Source organism: Meriones unguiculatus, chromosome 9 (assembly GCF_030254825.1).
Source record: "Meriones unguiculatus strain TT.TT164.6M chromosome 9, Bangor_MerUng_6.1, whole genome shotgun sequence".
Taxonomy (NCBI): domain Eukaryota; kingdom Metazoa; phylum Chordata; class Mammalia; order Rodentia; family Muridae; genus Meriones; species Meriones unguiculatus.
In genome coordinates this window covers 75668972-75684389 of record NC_083357.1, presented here as the reverse complement: position 1 = coordinate 75684389, position 15418 = coordinate 75668972, and the positions used below count along the sequence as shown (strand labels likewise).

The 15418-nt window shown below is 49.3% G+C and overlaps 1 protein-coding gene across 1 annotated transcript; it reads left to right on the top strand.

Moving 5' to 3' along the window:
* Positions 1-1582: 1582 nt before the first annotated feature.
* Positions 1583-13796, top strand: Rgcc (regulator of cell cycle). Its single transcript, XM_021642808.2, has 5 exons — positions 1583-1754; positions 2342-2527; positions 10481-10588; positions 12149-12211; positions 13433-13796. The coding sequence occupies exons 1-5, from the start codon at positions 1706-1708 to the stop codon at positions 13438-13440; spliced, it is 414 nt and encodes a 137-aa protein (XP_021498483.1). The 5' UTR covers positions 1583-1705; the 3' UTR covers positions 13441-13796.
* Positions 13797-15418: the final 1622 nt, after the last annotated feature.

The window sequence follows — 15418 nt, the reverse complement described above, 5'->3', positions numbered from 1 at the left end:
GGGGTGGGGGCAGATGGGGGAAGGAAGGAGGTACCTTGCCTGAGGCTTCTGGGACCTGGGTTGTCCGTTCTGGGGCTTAGGGCCTCCCCAGGACTGCTCAGTTCTTCTCCACACGAGGGAAGTAGGGTGTGGCTAACCTCAGAGTGGCTCTGAACAGAGACAGACCTGCCGCCTCCCATGAAACCTCAGGCTGGCTGCTCGGCTGCCTTGCCTCAGTTTTCTCACCTGCAGTGATTATACCACTCAAGGTGGCCTTGGGGGCGGGGAGGAGACCCGGTGCTCGGCCACATCCAGACAGGGAGTCACCAGGGGGAAGATGTCCTCGGATAGCGTTGTCCAAAGACTCTGTGGCGATGGCCATCGATCACTTGGAAGGGTCTAGTGTTGATTCACTTACGAAGATATTTAAAATTTGCCGTTCGGAGGATGATCCCTCCAACCCAGGGCTCACCCGTGCTAGGCAAGCACTTTATCACTTAGTCAGATTCCCAGATGCCACTAGCCCTTTACTTTACATTTCATTAATTGTGTGTGTGTGTGTGTGTGTGTGTGTGTGTGTGCACGAGTGCGTGTGTGGATGTTGTGCCTGCCAAGGCCAGAAGTCAGCCTCAAATGTGACTTATAATATTTTGGGCACTGCCCACTCGATTTTTTTTTTTTAAGAAAAGGCTTTTCATTGGCTTGTAGTTTTTCACTTTGGGCTGGGGGTGGGGGGAAGCCCCGGGGATTTATCAGCCTCTGCGTCTCAAGGCTGGGATTTTGAGTGAGTGGCCATCCAGGCTCTTTTTATTTTAGTGTGGTTTGGGGTCCAGAACTCAGGTCTTCATGCTCCACAATAAACACCTTTCAGACAGGATCCCGCTGAGTATAGTTCACACACTGAGGTCCTCTGAGCTCCATCCTTTTGCCTCGGCCTCTCCTATTACCATCCTCGTTAGGGCTCGGACTGTAGGCGCAGGCCACCGGCGGGCCTCATTTTGCTTCTAAATGGCCACCCGGGGCAGGAATTACCCTGGGCTGCGCTAGATGGACGGATAGCTCGTTCATGCGGACCCTGTGTAGAATGCATCCATCCAGGCGCTCTGAGATCACCTCGGCCCACGGCCCTCAGCTGTCCATTCTGTCCACCCACAACCCTGTAAATTCCTTGAGAAAATCAGGTGGGGACTCTGGCCTCGTCGTACAACCTGCTGAGGCCCTGGGCTCCTGTATTTTTTGCAGCAAGGAAGGAGGCTCTGCGTTTGCAGTTCCTTCTCGTAGATGAGGAAACTGAGGCTCCAGGAGGCTCGGCCAGAAGGCGGGAAGCAGGGTAGAGACTTCTTGGAGGGCTGTGATGCCGGCCAAGCACTTCCGTGGGCCGGGTTGTCAGGGTGGCGGAGAGAGCGGCGGGTAAATATTTGGGGCGGTAACCGGGGCCCCAGCGACACAAGTCGTCACTGCGGTTCTCCGGCGGCGGGCGCGTGGCGAGGGCGGTGCCGGGGGTCACGGAGGAAGGGGGGGACAGGGGCGTCCCCTAGGTCGTCTGGGACTGACTCAGCCGCCCCGCCCCGCCCCGCCCCTGACCGTGCCTATAAGACGGCGCAGCCGGCGGGTGGCGGCGCAGGCGAGGAGCTGGCGCTCAGGCTCGGCCCGGAGCGAAGGCAGCAGCCACCGGGGCCCGCAGCTCGCAGCATCTCCGCCACGCGTGTCGCCGAGCAGCCGCCCCATGAAGCCGCCCTCGGCGCAGAGCAGCCCCGCGGCGGCCGCGGCCGCAGGTGAGTGCCGGTTTGGGGGCGCCCCCTTCGCCGCTGCGCCCTGGGATCGAACCCAGGGACCGCGTCCACGCTAAGCTACAGCCCCCCCCCCCCTCCGCCCAGTCCCGGAGCCCCTCCCCGCCCCTAGAGCCCGAGCCTGCAGGTTGGGGCAAGCGGATAGGGGTCGCGGTGGCCCCTTCCCACCGCCCACCCTCCGTCTCCATCCGTCACCCTGGCCACCCCATCCCCGGACCCCTCGTCCGAGGCGAGTTCAGCTTAGGCTCCCACGCGGGACAAGGGACCGGAGTCTGACACGTAACGGGTGCTCGTGACTCAGACTTCCCGCCGCCACGCGCTCCAGGGAGCGAGCGTGGGCACCAGGGGGGAAGCGCGTGGGGTGGGCGAGGTGACTTCTCCACCCACGGAGGCCGCCTGTCTCGTCCGCGTCTGTTGGCGGGCGCTTTGCCCCGGAGGGTGACTGAGAGGTCACGGGATGGAGTGAGCCATCCCGGGGAGAGGTGGTCGCGCCTCCTGATGCCCTGCCCCCACCCCACGCTCCTCTCCCAGCCTCTGAGCGCCCTGTCCCCCCCCCCATCCCCACCCCCCAGCCCCGGCCATGGACTCCGCGGCCGCCGCAGACCTGACGGACGTGCTTTGCGAGTTCGACGCCGTGCTGGCCGACTTCGCGTCGCCCTTCCACGAGCGCCACTTCCACTACGAGGAGCACCTGGAGCGCATGAAGCGGCGCAGCAGCGCCAGCGTCAGTGACAGCAGCGGCTTCAGCGACTCCGAGAGTAAGTGAAGCCCCGTGGGAGTCAGTGGCCTCCCCCTCCACCCGGGGGCTCTAGGGTCAGCCGGGTTATCTGTAGATCTGTAAACTGAGGCACGGGGTCCAGGGCCCCGAGGATCTGCACCTCCTCTGGGGTGGCTGGAGAGTCATCTTTCTGAGACCGAATGCCCGGGTGTGCCGGAGCCATGAAGGCCATCCTGCTGGGGACTGTGGGTCTACCTTTACGGCAGGTGTGTGTCATGAGGCCCGGAGGGTTGGTGCAGCCAGCCAGAACTCCCGGGAGCCCGGCCAGGCCTTCCAACAGTTTTCCCGCCTTTCTCCCTGCTCTTCATTTTTTATTTTATTGAGACCCTCCCGGGACCATCTATGTAGCTGAGGATGACCTTGAACCCCTGATCCTCCTTCCTTGGGCTTCAGGGCTCTGGAATTAGAGTGGAGTTTAGTTTAGGCAGTGCCGGGTGGGTGGGCGGGGAGGGGAGCAGAGGTAGGGCTTCTTGAGTGCTAGTCAGACAGTAAACGAACAGCAGGCTCCGGCTCCCTTTCCTTTTCCAGAATGGGTGTTGGGGGACTTGGGGACACGGGTGAGCACAATAATGAAACATTTGTGAAACCAAAATGATTTCATAAGCTGCTGTTTTTGGAATTTTTGAAATAACTTCGTTCACTTGCTGCTGACCTCCGGGCAGTTTTGAAACAACCCCCTCTGGGCTGCTGAGTTCAAGTACAGGGTTTCAGGCAGGCCCACCCTCCAGGTTGATCCTGATAACCTTTTCCACGATACCTCTGTCCACAACACCTGGCTTTTCTTATTACACAATTGTTTTCAAATCCCGGCTTGAATATTCACGGCTTTTCAATGTGAGCTTTACATTCAGTTTGTTCGTGAGCCCTTAGTTCCTAAGACAGGCTACAGGCTCAGACATCGCCAACTGTGCTCTCCCTGATTCTGGGAGTAAAAGACATGTTATTGTTTTGAAGTCTAGACAGTTCTTCCTTGTTACTGAATGAAGATTATCAGTGTGAGACCTGAGCCGACCTCCTGAGAAGGTAGAGCATCCTCTCCTGACAACGATGAAAACCTGACATCCTGGTCAGGACTTGAGTCAGAAATCCGAGCTCCGGTTTGATTTTCCTCAGCAGCTTGGGGAGACCACCACGTGACTCAGGAGGCGGAGGGGGCTGGAAGAGGGTGGGTGAGCGGTTCATTCCCATTCAGAACTTTTGCATTTTGATGCTAATGGCCTGGTGGCTTATTCTCAGCCTTCAAGTGAAGCCTTAAATTTGTCTTTATGACTGTGGCGTAACTTGGATGTATCTCCTTCCACTGGGTAGGGGAACAAATTACTCATCATGGATAAATTCTCTCCTCCACTGAGGAGAAGGCTGGGTCTGCCACTGCTGCTCTGTGGCCAAGGACTGCCTCTGGCTGAATTAAAGGGAGGATGCGCAAGAGACATTCTTGGGAGATAGGTTTGGGAGATGGTTGACAGGATTTGTAGTTTTTCTTAAGGTACATCTCTGCGTATTTCCATCTCTGCTTTTGTCATTGACTTAAGCTTTTGGTTTGGCTGTTAGAGAAGCAATGGGAAGGACCTAAGAAAGCGCAGCTGATCTTGGCCTTTGCTGTCAGTGTAGTGTGTTCCCTGCACGACTGCTTAGAAATAGTCTTGGTGGGGATTTGTGTATATCTTAATGCTTTTTTAAGGACACACAGTGTGTGTTTTAACAGTCTCCAGGATTGGAGTGCAGGCATTTGTTATATGTACTTATCTGTTTGGGAGAGAATGCCTGGCAGAGGCGCAACCCACTAAAACTTAGCTCTCCAGAGAGGCCAACAGGGCCTATAATGGCAGCAGCAGCAACTTACTTTTACCAAGTCCTCACTGGGTTGCTATGAGCATAACTTGTTAGCTCTTGTTATCAGTCATCTCTTGCTGTCCTCTGAATGTTATCACACATAATCTTTACACAGTCCTACAAGCTAAGCACTTTTATCTTCATTAATTTTGTTGATAAAGTAACAGAGCACAGACAGGCCATCTATCTATCATCTATCATCTATCTATCTGTATATATTATTTATTTACCTTCTTTCCAAACAGGGTCTTATGTAGCTCTGGTTGTCTGAGAACTCACTATGTAAAGCAGGCTGGCCTTAGGCTCACAGAGATCCTCCTGCTTCTGCCTCCTGAGTGCTGAGATTAAAGGCATGCTGCGGTAGACCCAGTTCTTTCAGTGATTTTTACTTTGAAAGTACAGCATGAGTTCTTAAGTGGGTTTAATAAAATTTTCACTCATTAGATTCCAAATTTTAACCCATTTTATGCTTGTACTGGTTGACTTTATAAACAGTTTATTATATTGACTTAAGCTTTAAGAGATGAAACCACGTGTGTTTCTTAAATATTGGGGTTTCACATAAACTTTCCCCTTGAGAGGGGAAGTGTTCTGCTGTTTAACAGGAGAGGTCTGGAGTCTACTGTGCATGCTGTGGCTATGATGGTGTTGTAGGTATATAGGACGAACAATGAGCTGGGGTTTTTTTAGTGTAGCGAGACTTAGAATATCTACACATTTCTGTTTAGAATAGTCTGGTCTGGCCCTGAGAGAGGAGAACTTAGGGACCCCAGAAACCAGAATGATAGTTACCAAGCCAGTGGCTAATTGAACTGAGGAGCCAGGAACTTGAACTTGTTGAGATGTGGGTGGATGAGGCCAGGTAGAGGCTCTCTGGACACCTGGTACCACATTAGGAACCGAGGGAGCGACAGGTCTTATATTCCAATACCTGGCAAACTATCTCAGAGGGTCGGGGACATCCCAGAGGGGAGCTGGGCCACAATGATCAAACTGAAACCCAGGACTTTCTCGCTGTGCCACACTTCACTGAGACTGTCATAACTTGGAATTGGAGGAAAAGAAAGACCCCACATCTCTGCCTTTCCCTGTGGGAAACAGTGACACAGACACACAGGGCTTTCTTTTTCTTGGTTAATTACTATAGTTCGCTGGCTGTAGATGTGTGGGATTGTTCTATATTTACAGGCGCTCTGGGCAAGGCTCAGGGTCTGTGGTTTTACTCTTCTCTGGAGTAGCACATGCTAGCTCTAACCCTAAATTACCTTCCTCCCAACCCCCCAAACTAAAATTTAAAAAATGTATGTATCTATGCCTTTCTTTTAAACAAAGCTTCTGTTTGTGCTATGGAGTTTTATACACTTGTTAGGTATGCCTAAATTTAGAGGTTTGTGTATGTAATATGCTTTTGTTTCTTTTGATGCTCCCTTGGACTCAGTCTCAGAATCTTGAGACTTCAGTTCATTCAAGGGACCAGGAATCTAAAGGACATTTGTAGTGGGAATTTGGTACAAGTGAGATGGGCTTTCGAAGCAGTCTAAAGTTGATGTTTTAAGGTGTATTCTACCACACATAATGGTTCCAAACCATCACTGCTGAGTTTCTTGATCAACAATTAATAACAACCCCAGACAGCAGGGAGGGGCAGCAATCATGTATGCATTATCAACCAGAGACACGACACGCTGCTGTCATTTTATCAGCCTGGCTGAATATTATTTTTACAAGAACAAGAGTTCTAAGAGAGTGAACAGAAGAGGAGCTTGGGCCTTGCTTACCTCTTCATCTGCCTCCAGTGTGAGATTCTGTTCACGCGGGCTCTTAGTAGAAGCCTGTGGAGGGCAAGCAAATACTGGGTAAAAAAGTTCAGAGTTTGGGTATCTCTGTGTTGTGGGTTTGTTCTTGCTTACCTCTGAAGGGAAACTTTAAAAAAAAAAAGTTATTACAATCTGAAAACAGCAGGAAGCCAGGGCTCAGAGTCTCTTGATTCTTTTTGGGCTCAATGATAATGCCCGTCTTCCTGGGCTTGCTGTTCTTCATTTTGCTAGGAACTCGAAAATTAAATCGTTTTGAAGCCACAGTGTGAAACAGAACACCTAGGTTGTAACTGCTTCTTCTCCCCTGCCCTCTCCACAGTGGCACAGCTTCAGCCACTTGGGGTCAAGCAGACTAGAGGCTGGAGTTGGCCTAGGGTGGGTGAAGACATAGAAAGAGGGTAGAACCATGGTGTGGTAATGAACTGACAGGATGTGAGATTGTGTGTGTGTGTGTGTGTGTGTGTGTGTGTGTGTGTGTGTGGTGGGGGAGCCAGGAGAAAGGAAGTGAGCACAGGTTACGGCAACCTGCCTCTGTGTCTGTATGTTTATATAGATGCTTTATTTTATCCCCTTTTTGTGAAAGCAGTTGTGAGAGCACTGTGAGTTCATTAGCAATGAGGCAACTAACTACTGATGGAACTGTCTGGCTTACTGAATTTATTTGTCACGTAAAAATTGGATTCTGTCTGTATTTTCTGACCTTGAGAAAAATGCTTGAGTTAAGAAATTTATCATATGGATTCGATTTTGAAGGCTCAAAGGCAAGCCAGGATGGTCCCCTGAGCCTGTGGCTTCCTCCCCACAGTCTCTCCGTGCTTTCTGCCTTGAGCTCTCCTTCACTTTGGATGTTCTTTTCTCTGTCATTCTCGTTTGTAATGGCCTTTTCCATGTCGAAGCTATCGCTTCTTTAAGCAGCCGGCAATAAATAGTTGGTCCGATTGCTTAGAAGGTGAACCAACCTGCTATGTCCCCATCCCTAATCCTGAAGCATGATTATATGTGGATGTAAACGTTCTGGAGATTTGGAGCGGAACAGAAATGAAGTTCAGAGTTAGGGACCGTGGTGTAGTCAGGGTGGGGTGGAAGGAGGTGTGGCATGGAAAGCGACTGGCTCTTAAGTGCCAGCTGCTCTGAGAGATAGAGAGCGGGGAGACCTTTAAGCTCCACAGACTGGCGAGTCTCAGAGCGGCAACTCTCTGATGATAGGACGGTCATTTTGGATGTCTTTCAAAGACAAGGATAAGGTGCCAAGGGCTTTGGTATTCCCTCCTGGCTCCTAGCCTGCTCCCCTGGGTCTCTCTGTGGTTTTCTTTCCCCTGAAGATGATTCTATCTTCTCTCCATATGTTTCTCAGCCTGTGTCTATGGTGAGCCTCCCTGGTTAGTGACAGTGGTAAACAGTGATGCTTCTCCGGGGGGCTGTAACAGTTATGCGTGGCGTACTTTTCTGCATGCGGGGCATTACTGCTGCTTACTGTTATTCTGCAGGCAGACTTGGCTGAAAAAAAAAAAAAAAAAAAGCAGAAGGGCTTCCAAGCCAAGCTTTAGAGAGTTCCAGCGTCCTAATAGATATTGACAGGAGGGCCACAGAGTGTCCCTTGGTCAAGTACACTTGGGAGGTAGGGCTAAGGCCAGACCTGTTTCTTCATCATAAGACTTCTCAGGGCAGTGACAGTGGGAGTGATCAATGGTGTTCTTGGTGTTGCTGGAACATAGCTGGCCACATATTTTAAGGACCAGCATTCTAGGGGCCGGTGGGTCTGAGTTAGGATATTTTTGGAGGAGAAGTATGGGTTTAAAGTTCAGCGTTGAGGACCTCATCAAAGCCCTGAAAACTCACTGTAGTCCTTTAAGGTGACCTGGACTGGAACTCTTGAAGGAAGGAAGGAAAGACTGTGAGGCTCTCATAAGGATCTTCTGGGCATGTTTGAAAAAATGGGCTAGATGGACATTTAGGCCAGAAAAGATGACAAGAGGGCAGCTGGGTCCCTTTGGTCAGAAGGCAGAGGAAGGGGAGCCTGACAAGGTAACTTGAGATGTGGCAGCCTTTTAGGGATAGAGAACAATTCTCACATGACTAGAAACGTCTTTTGGAAACCCGATTTCCTTTTATTCTGTAAAAAAAAAAATTTATAAACAAGTTTATTTGGAGTTAATGGCACTAAAGCAAGATGTTTTTCTTCTCCCTAAACTAAAGGGAAATGGCTTGAAGGACAGGAGGCTTCCAGGGGGAGCAGGGACCGGGCCAGCTCATTATTCAGCTGCTCACCTGAAGGGCCTTTCCTGAGCTCCTCCTGCACCCTGGCTGGCTTTGCTTTCCATTTTAACCACCTCAGGGACCACATCCTGCTTCCGCTAACCTCTCTCTCTCTCTCTCTGAGCCTCCTGTTAGCTCTCTGCAGGGCTGGCTCCTTCCTCCTCGGCAGGACTCAGAATCTCAGAACGGGGAGGAATTGGAACGATTGTCCAGTCCACCTTTCTGTCTTATTGAGATAAACAGAGGCCCAGAATATGGTTTCTTTTAAGCGCCCTTGAACACTCAGTCGCTGAGCTGTTGCTGGCTCTGGCGCAGCCCGGCCTGGCTGGGACTTGGCCTACTGCTCTGACATTTGGGGCATAAGAACAGAAGAAGCTGTGCTGCCCCTTGATTGTAGTGGATGAACAGCCAAGAACAAAAACAATCTTTGTTTCTGACTCCCGTCTCTCAGAGACAAGAAGCGTTCAGAATCTTGGGGAACTGTGTGATCAAGACTTTATGAGCAGGGAAGGAAAAAAAAATTATTAGACATGGGCCCAACATTGTGTTTATATTTGAAAGGTGTTTAGAAGGAAGAGAACATTTTTCATGAAAAAAAAATGCTGTATTTTGAGTGTTTAAATTTGATTTGTATGTGTGTGTGTGTGTGTGTGTGTGTGTGTGTGTGTATGAGTGTTTTGCCTATGTGCACATCTGTGCACAACTTGAGTGCCTGGTGCCCACGGAGGCCAGAAAAGGGCATTCGATCCCTCTAACTGTAGTTACAGATTGTTGTGAGCTGCTAGGTGGGAACTGAACTCATGTCTTCTGGAAAAGCAGCTGGCTCTTACTGTTGAGTCATCTCTGATCTCCCCTGCCTGCCCCCCCACCCCGGCCCCATCCACATCCCTTTTTCTCTATTGAAGACAGAGTCTTGTGTATTTCAGGTGTCAGGATGGCCTCAAACTCAGTATGTAGCTGAATCCCCTCGTCTCTACCTCCAGAGCGCTGGGATAACTGGTGTGCTCCTGACTGGTGTGCTCCTGGTCCAGTCCAGGGGTCTTGCTCGGGTTTGTTTTCTCTGCCAGTTAAAGAATCAAAAGGCAGGAAAAAAAATCTCGAGTGCGACAGGAATGGTGTAGAGATCTGAGACCAGAGCAGACGGCGTTAGCAGTTGAAAAATGGTGGTCCCTGGAGGTGAGGGAACACATAGGCAGCAGACACACAGCAAGAAAAGACCCTCTCTAAAGCAGAAGCCCCAAAATTCAGTTTCTTCATGAGGGCTGGGTTTTTTGTTTGTTTTTTAACACTGCAGAGTTTTCGTCCCCTGATTTTGGGTTGGTCAGTTTGAAGAAAGATAGAATGGTGGATTGGCCCACAACTCTTGGGTAACAAGTCGTGATCCAGCCTTGAACTTGTTGAGCCAGTCCAGCAGGGTGCCTGCCAGTGGGAGACAAGCCTGCAGGGCCTTCTGGTTTAAGTTGCCAGGTTTTTGTCTCAAGCCAGGAGGCTGAGGAAGAAGCCAGCCATCTTAGAAGTTCATCACCTTTGTTACCTAACCGTGAGCCCTCTGCCTATTCGTCTGCCTACCAGGGAGTCTGTCTAACTCCTAGTCTTTCGCCACTGTGCCTAATTTATGTGGTACTGGGGATTCATGCTTTTTGGACAAGCACCCCGCCAACTAAGCTACATCATATTCCAACCCTCGTCCCATCAGCCAGGACCTGGCTTGAGAGCTGGCCAGTGGACTCCTGTGTAGCAGAGGTCAGGGCCTACTGATCCATCCTACTTTTTTAGAAGAACAAGAGTTGCCACTGTACTAGACATACACACAAATACACACACACACACACACACACACACACACACACACACTTCCCTGCCTTAGATCGTTGGGGGTCCTAGATGGGAAACTGGTTCGCTTTCTTTAATATATACCTGTAGCATCTGGTTCTTTGGGAAATTCACTTCTGGGTACTGTGAACCTACACTGGCAAGTGTGTGTTGGTGAGTACAGCCCTTGATAAATATGGCTTCCTTCCTTCAAGGTGCAGACTCGCTCTACAGGAACAGCTTCACCTTCAGTGATGAGAAGCTGAATTCTCCAACCGACTCCACTCCCGCCCTGCTGTCCTCCACTGTCACTCCTCGGAAAGGTGAGCTCACGGATTGGACCGTTTCTCTTCTCTTTTATTCTTTCCCCCTTTCCCTTTATTCTCACCTAGGCTCTCACAGCATACAAAGCAAATAGACAGGAGAAAGGGTTTGGGGCGGGCAGATGGAAATGTGTTGTTTCGTGGGATTTGGACCACATGTCTTGTGGCAGAGGGGAGTGCTTCTCATTTTCCTCCCATACTAGCTTGGTTTCAGAATGTAGAACTCAGCAATCCTGATTCTTTTTTAATTTCATTATCTGTTTACTCCAGTGCCTTTGGGAGACCAATTTAGCAGCTGTCATTATGGGACAAGAATGATCTAACATGGGGTCACTGCAATGGCTCAGTGAGGAAGGGTGCTTGCTGCTCAGCCTGACAAGCTGAGTTTGATCTCTGGAACCTACTTGGTGGATGTCCTCTGATCCCCACATGGGTACATGTATGCATACATACACATATACACATATCAAATAAATAAATAGATTTTTTTTAAAAAAACAAGATTAAAATGAACAAGATTCAAAACAACAGCTCCACCCTGTCTCTGCTTAGATATTAATAGACGAAAGAGGGTTTAAAGATTCATGGACCAGTTCTTAGTTTTTGGAACTGGCCAAGCCTCACCAGCTAGAGAGCTGAATGTTCTGTTATATTGGACAGATGCCCTTTTGAGGACAAAAGGAGGTCCCCCCTCCAAGGAAAGTTGAACTTGCTGAAAATAGTTGCAAAGCGCAGTAAAAATGGAGCCAGCGCTAAAAGAAATGTGAAGATTCCATCACTTGTCTCCATCTGGCATTCAAACAGAACTTCCCTCTTTCTTGAAAGAGATATTTTTAAATTCCCTTCTCAATGTAAATGTTAGCAGCCACAGGGGACCCAGCCATTGTCCAGCCTCCGCTCTGTAATGGATCTGTGGACTCACGGATAGAGCACTCTAGAGACAGGCTTAAACAGTGCTCAGATCTGCTACCTGATCCTCCAGAGGTGGAAATTACTGAAGGAGAAAAAAAAAAAAAAAAGCCCCTTGTGGTGAGTGGACCTGAAAGCTAAGAACAATGAGCTGTTTGTAGCCAGCAAAGGCTATAAGACTAAGAAAATATTTAGCAATGCGTTTCAAGGAAAGCATGAATGACAAACCATACAGAAGAAAATAAAATGTAGAAGGGAAATGTATTCCTCTGGCTGCAGAGACAGCAACGCCTAGACAAAAGCTCTGTGATGAGTCAAGTAAGACTGTCCTGGTCCCTGTTCTACTTTGACACAAAACTGTAGCTTTCCCCACATGCCACATTGGAGGACCACACAAATTCCTCCCCTTTACTGTCTCCCAGATTTTTAAGACACTGAGAGACCCATCTTCCAGTGTAGGAAGGTGGGTAGGATGGTAACGCTGAAGCCAGCCTCCGGGTCAGTTGCTGAAATGAAAGTAAATGCGGAGCTAAGGGCACACTCCCAGGAGCCCTCTGAAGACAACAGGTTTCCATTATCCAGAGACTCCGTAATCCCTGAGAAAATCCCCTATCAACTGTGTCCCAAGCTCAACTCTTTTCTCTTTTGCAGCCAAATTAGGTGACACAAAAGAGCTTGAAGACTTCATTGCCGATCTGGACAGAACATTAGCAAGTGAGTACATGCTGGGTGTTTAAAACATCCACCAAAGAACACTGAGCCACACCTTTTGATAATGTGCTATGATGTTTCCCAGCTTGCCTACAGGCAGGAAGCTGCATCATAAGGTTGCTCTATGTATAGAAATAGGACCCCAGTGGCTCAGATAAGCTTGCAAGAAAGTAGCCAGAGTTGTAGCTAGAATGTGCAACACAGTCCAACTGTTCGAACAGGTCAGCGTACATTGACCTGTTTAGAAAGTGGAGAGTGAGAGCTTTGCTGAGGTGATGGCTTGCCAGTCCTGGGGGAAGAGAGTGGATTGGTCACACATGCATTCTTCCAGCAAGCCAGAGGGGTCTACTACTCAGGGTAATTTGCCCAGGTTTGATCAAGAGCCTGGTGAGAGAGGGAGGTCTGACTTTTTGTAAGAGTTGAGTGCCAAAGAGACAACGTGCCCTGGGAAACTCGTGCCACCTCACCAGTGACCCAGATTCACTCCGCAGATATGTGCTTGGAGTTTGGGAATTGCACTGTCGATAGCTATTTTGTGTGGCCCCAAACCGAAGACATCAAGTAAAAATTGCGATGGGGAGGTGGAGTGTTAGAAGAAGGGCGTGACACACTGTCTGTAAGCGTTACTTCAGAAGGACAGGGTTGCCCCAGCCCAGACCCCAGCCCAGACCCCAGCCCTAGCCTACAGGGTTGCTGGTGTCAGCGTTTCCCCTCATGGGGGACTTGCTGAGCCTTGAAGAATTTTTGTTCTGGCTTCTTAATTAATGAAAGTGATCATTTTTCAGTAGGAAGTAAGTACTCTCGTGTCTGTACTCTGTTGGATAGGTAAAAATCTAAAAATTTAAGCCCAAAGGTTAATTTAAAAACCGTCATGAGCATGAAATAGCCATGTTCTTAACACTCTCTCACTCTGTATTTGCTTGATGGTTTTATTGCCCCCTTTTTTCTTACTGTTGCATCACCACCTACATCAGACCTAGGCCTGTTTTGACAGAGATTATTCTAATTGCAGCACAATTTGTATTAGGTCCACGTAACAAGCCTGTCTGCTTTATGCAAATTGCAGCCTGCCTCCTAGCCATCCCAGTTACCCAGACATACACTGCATGGGGGGAACCTGCCATTAGCTTTGTTTTTGATGCCCGTCTGAGCCTATGTGATGTGGTTAAGCGTGGGGGTTGTGATCCTCTGGCAGGGCTAACTCACTCTGTCTCTTCTCTTCAGGTATGTGAAGCAAGGAGTTTGGGGAGCCATATGCCACAAGAGTTGAAATTCTGGAGCACTCCGAGGACCTGGCAAAGTCGGCTACTAGAATCTCTTGAGGGAGGGGACAGAGCTGAGGCTAACCCTAACATTAGCCGTTGGGCCTATCTCCGGGCAATTCAGACAGTGGCACTGACTTTGCTAACCTGCCTGCAGCATGTCCAACAGATGATCTATCTAGTGTGTTTATACTCCTTAAACATAGCTTGTCTATAATTCAAAGTGCTTTTATGGAGATTTTGTAATTACTTATATATAGTTGGAGGTCATAATAAGCTTTCCCATCATAATATATTTTTGTATACAAATAAAATTTAAACTGGAATCTGTGCTTTGGAAGCTGTCTAATTTCTGTCAGCGTGTTTCCATTCGGTAGTTTTCTAGTGAGAATCCCATGTGCTGTGGTTACCCTGGCTGGGGTTGCTCAGCTTTGTGAAACTCCCTGCAGTCTAACCCTCACATTCTTAAGGGGGACACCAACCCACCCACAAAAACTTCTACCCAAAATTTACTCTGCTACCCTGCCTACAAGATGTACAGGAATAAAAACAGCAGGGACTAAGGGAATGTCCAACCAATGCCTGGCCCAACCTGAGACCCACACCAAGGGAGCAAGCCAACCCTGACACTTATTTTCAACATTCTGCTGTGCTTGCAGACCGGAGCCTAGCATAGCTGTCCTTTGAGAGGCTCCACCCAGCAGTGGATGGAAACAGGCTGAGACTCACAGGCAAACATTGGGCAGAGCTCAGGGGGTGTTGTGGAAGAGTGAGGGGAAAGGTAGATGGACCTGGAGGGGACGGGAAATCCACAAGAAGACCAGCAGAGCCAACTAACCTGGGTCGGGCAGGGGTTAGGGGGTAGGGATGTGGAAACTGAAGCACCAACCAAGGACCATGCATGGGCTGGACCTCAGCCCCTTACACAGATGAGGAGCCTGGTTTCCATGTGGGCTCCCTAGTAAGGGAAGTAGGGGCTGTCCCTAACATGGACTCTGCTGCCTGCTTTGCCAGGCCACCAAGAAAGAGGATGTGCTCAGTTCTGATGTGACTTGGTGTGCTGGAGAGGGTTGGTGGTGGGTGGTTTTTGTTTTCTGAGGGGTAGGGAAGCGGGGATAGGGAGGGAAAGTGGAAGAGGAAGGAAGGGTGGGACTGGGAGGAGAGAAGGGAAGGGGCTACAATTGGGATGGGAAATGAATAAATAAATAGTTTTTAAAATACTTGAAAAATAAAACATTCCTTTGTGGGAATGTTCCTGGAGAGATGCCTCAGTGGTTAAGAGCACTGGCTGCTCTTCTAGAGGATTTGGGTTCAATGGCCAGCACCCACATGCCACTCACAAACTCCATAAACTCCAGTCTCAGGGCACAGGACATCCTCTTCTGGTCTCCTATGGCACTGCATGGATTGGTGCACAAACATTTAGGCAAACATACCTACAGGGGCTGGAGAGATGGCTCAGCAGTTGAGAACACTGGTTGATCTTCCAGAGGGCCCAGGTTGAATTCTCAGCACCCATAAGGTTGCACAACACTATCTGCAACTCTAGTTCTGCGAATCTAAAGCCATCCCCTGTCATTCTCAGGCACCAGACACACATATGCTGCCCGGACATAGCTGCAGAAAAAACACTCAAACACACAAGAATAAAAAAAAAAACAAAAACAGACAAACAAAAAACCACTTTGACTTATTTTTCCTTTTATTGTTTGATCGTTTCCTATATTTATATAATAAATTTTAGTCATTTTCACACACCCCAATTCCTCCATCGTTCTCCTCTCCCGCTATAACACCCTTCATGTCTTCTTTTTGTGCGGTCCAGAGTTTGATTAGTTTCTTGCCCGCGTGTGGGTGGGAGGTTGCTTACTCCAGAGGGGAGAGCAACGTCTCAGTGGCTACACCACTGAGGAAAATGAAAAGCGTGGAGCGGTTCACAAATTTGCGG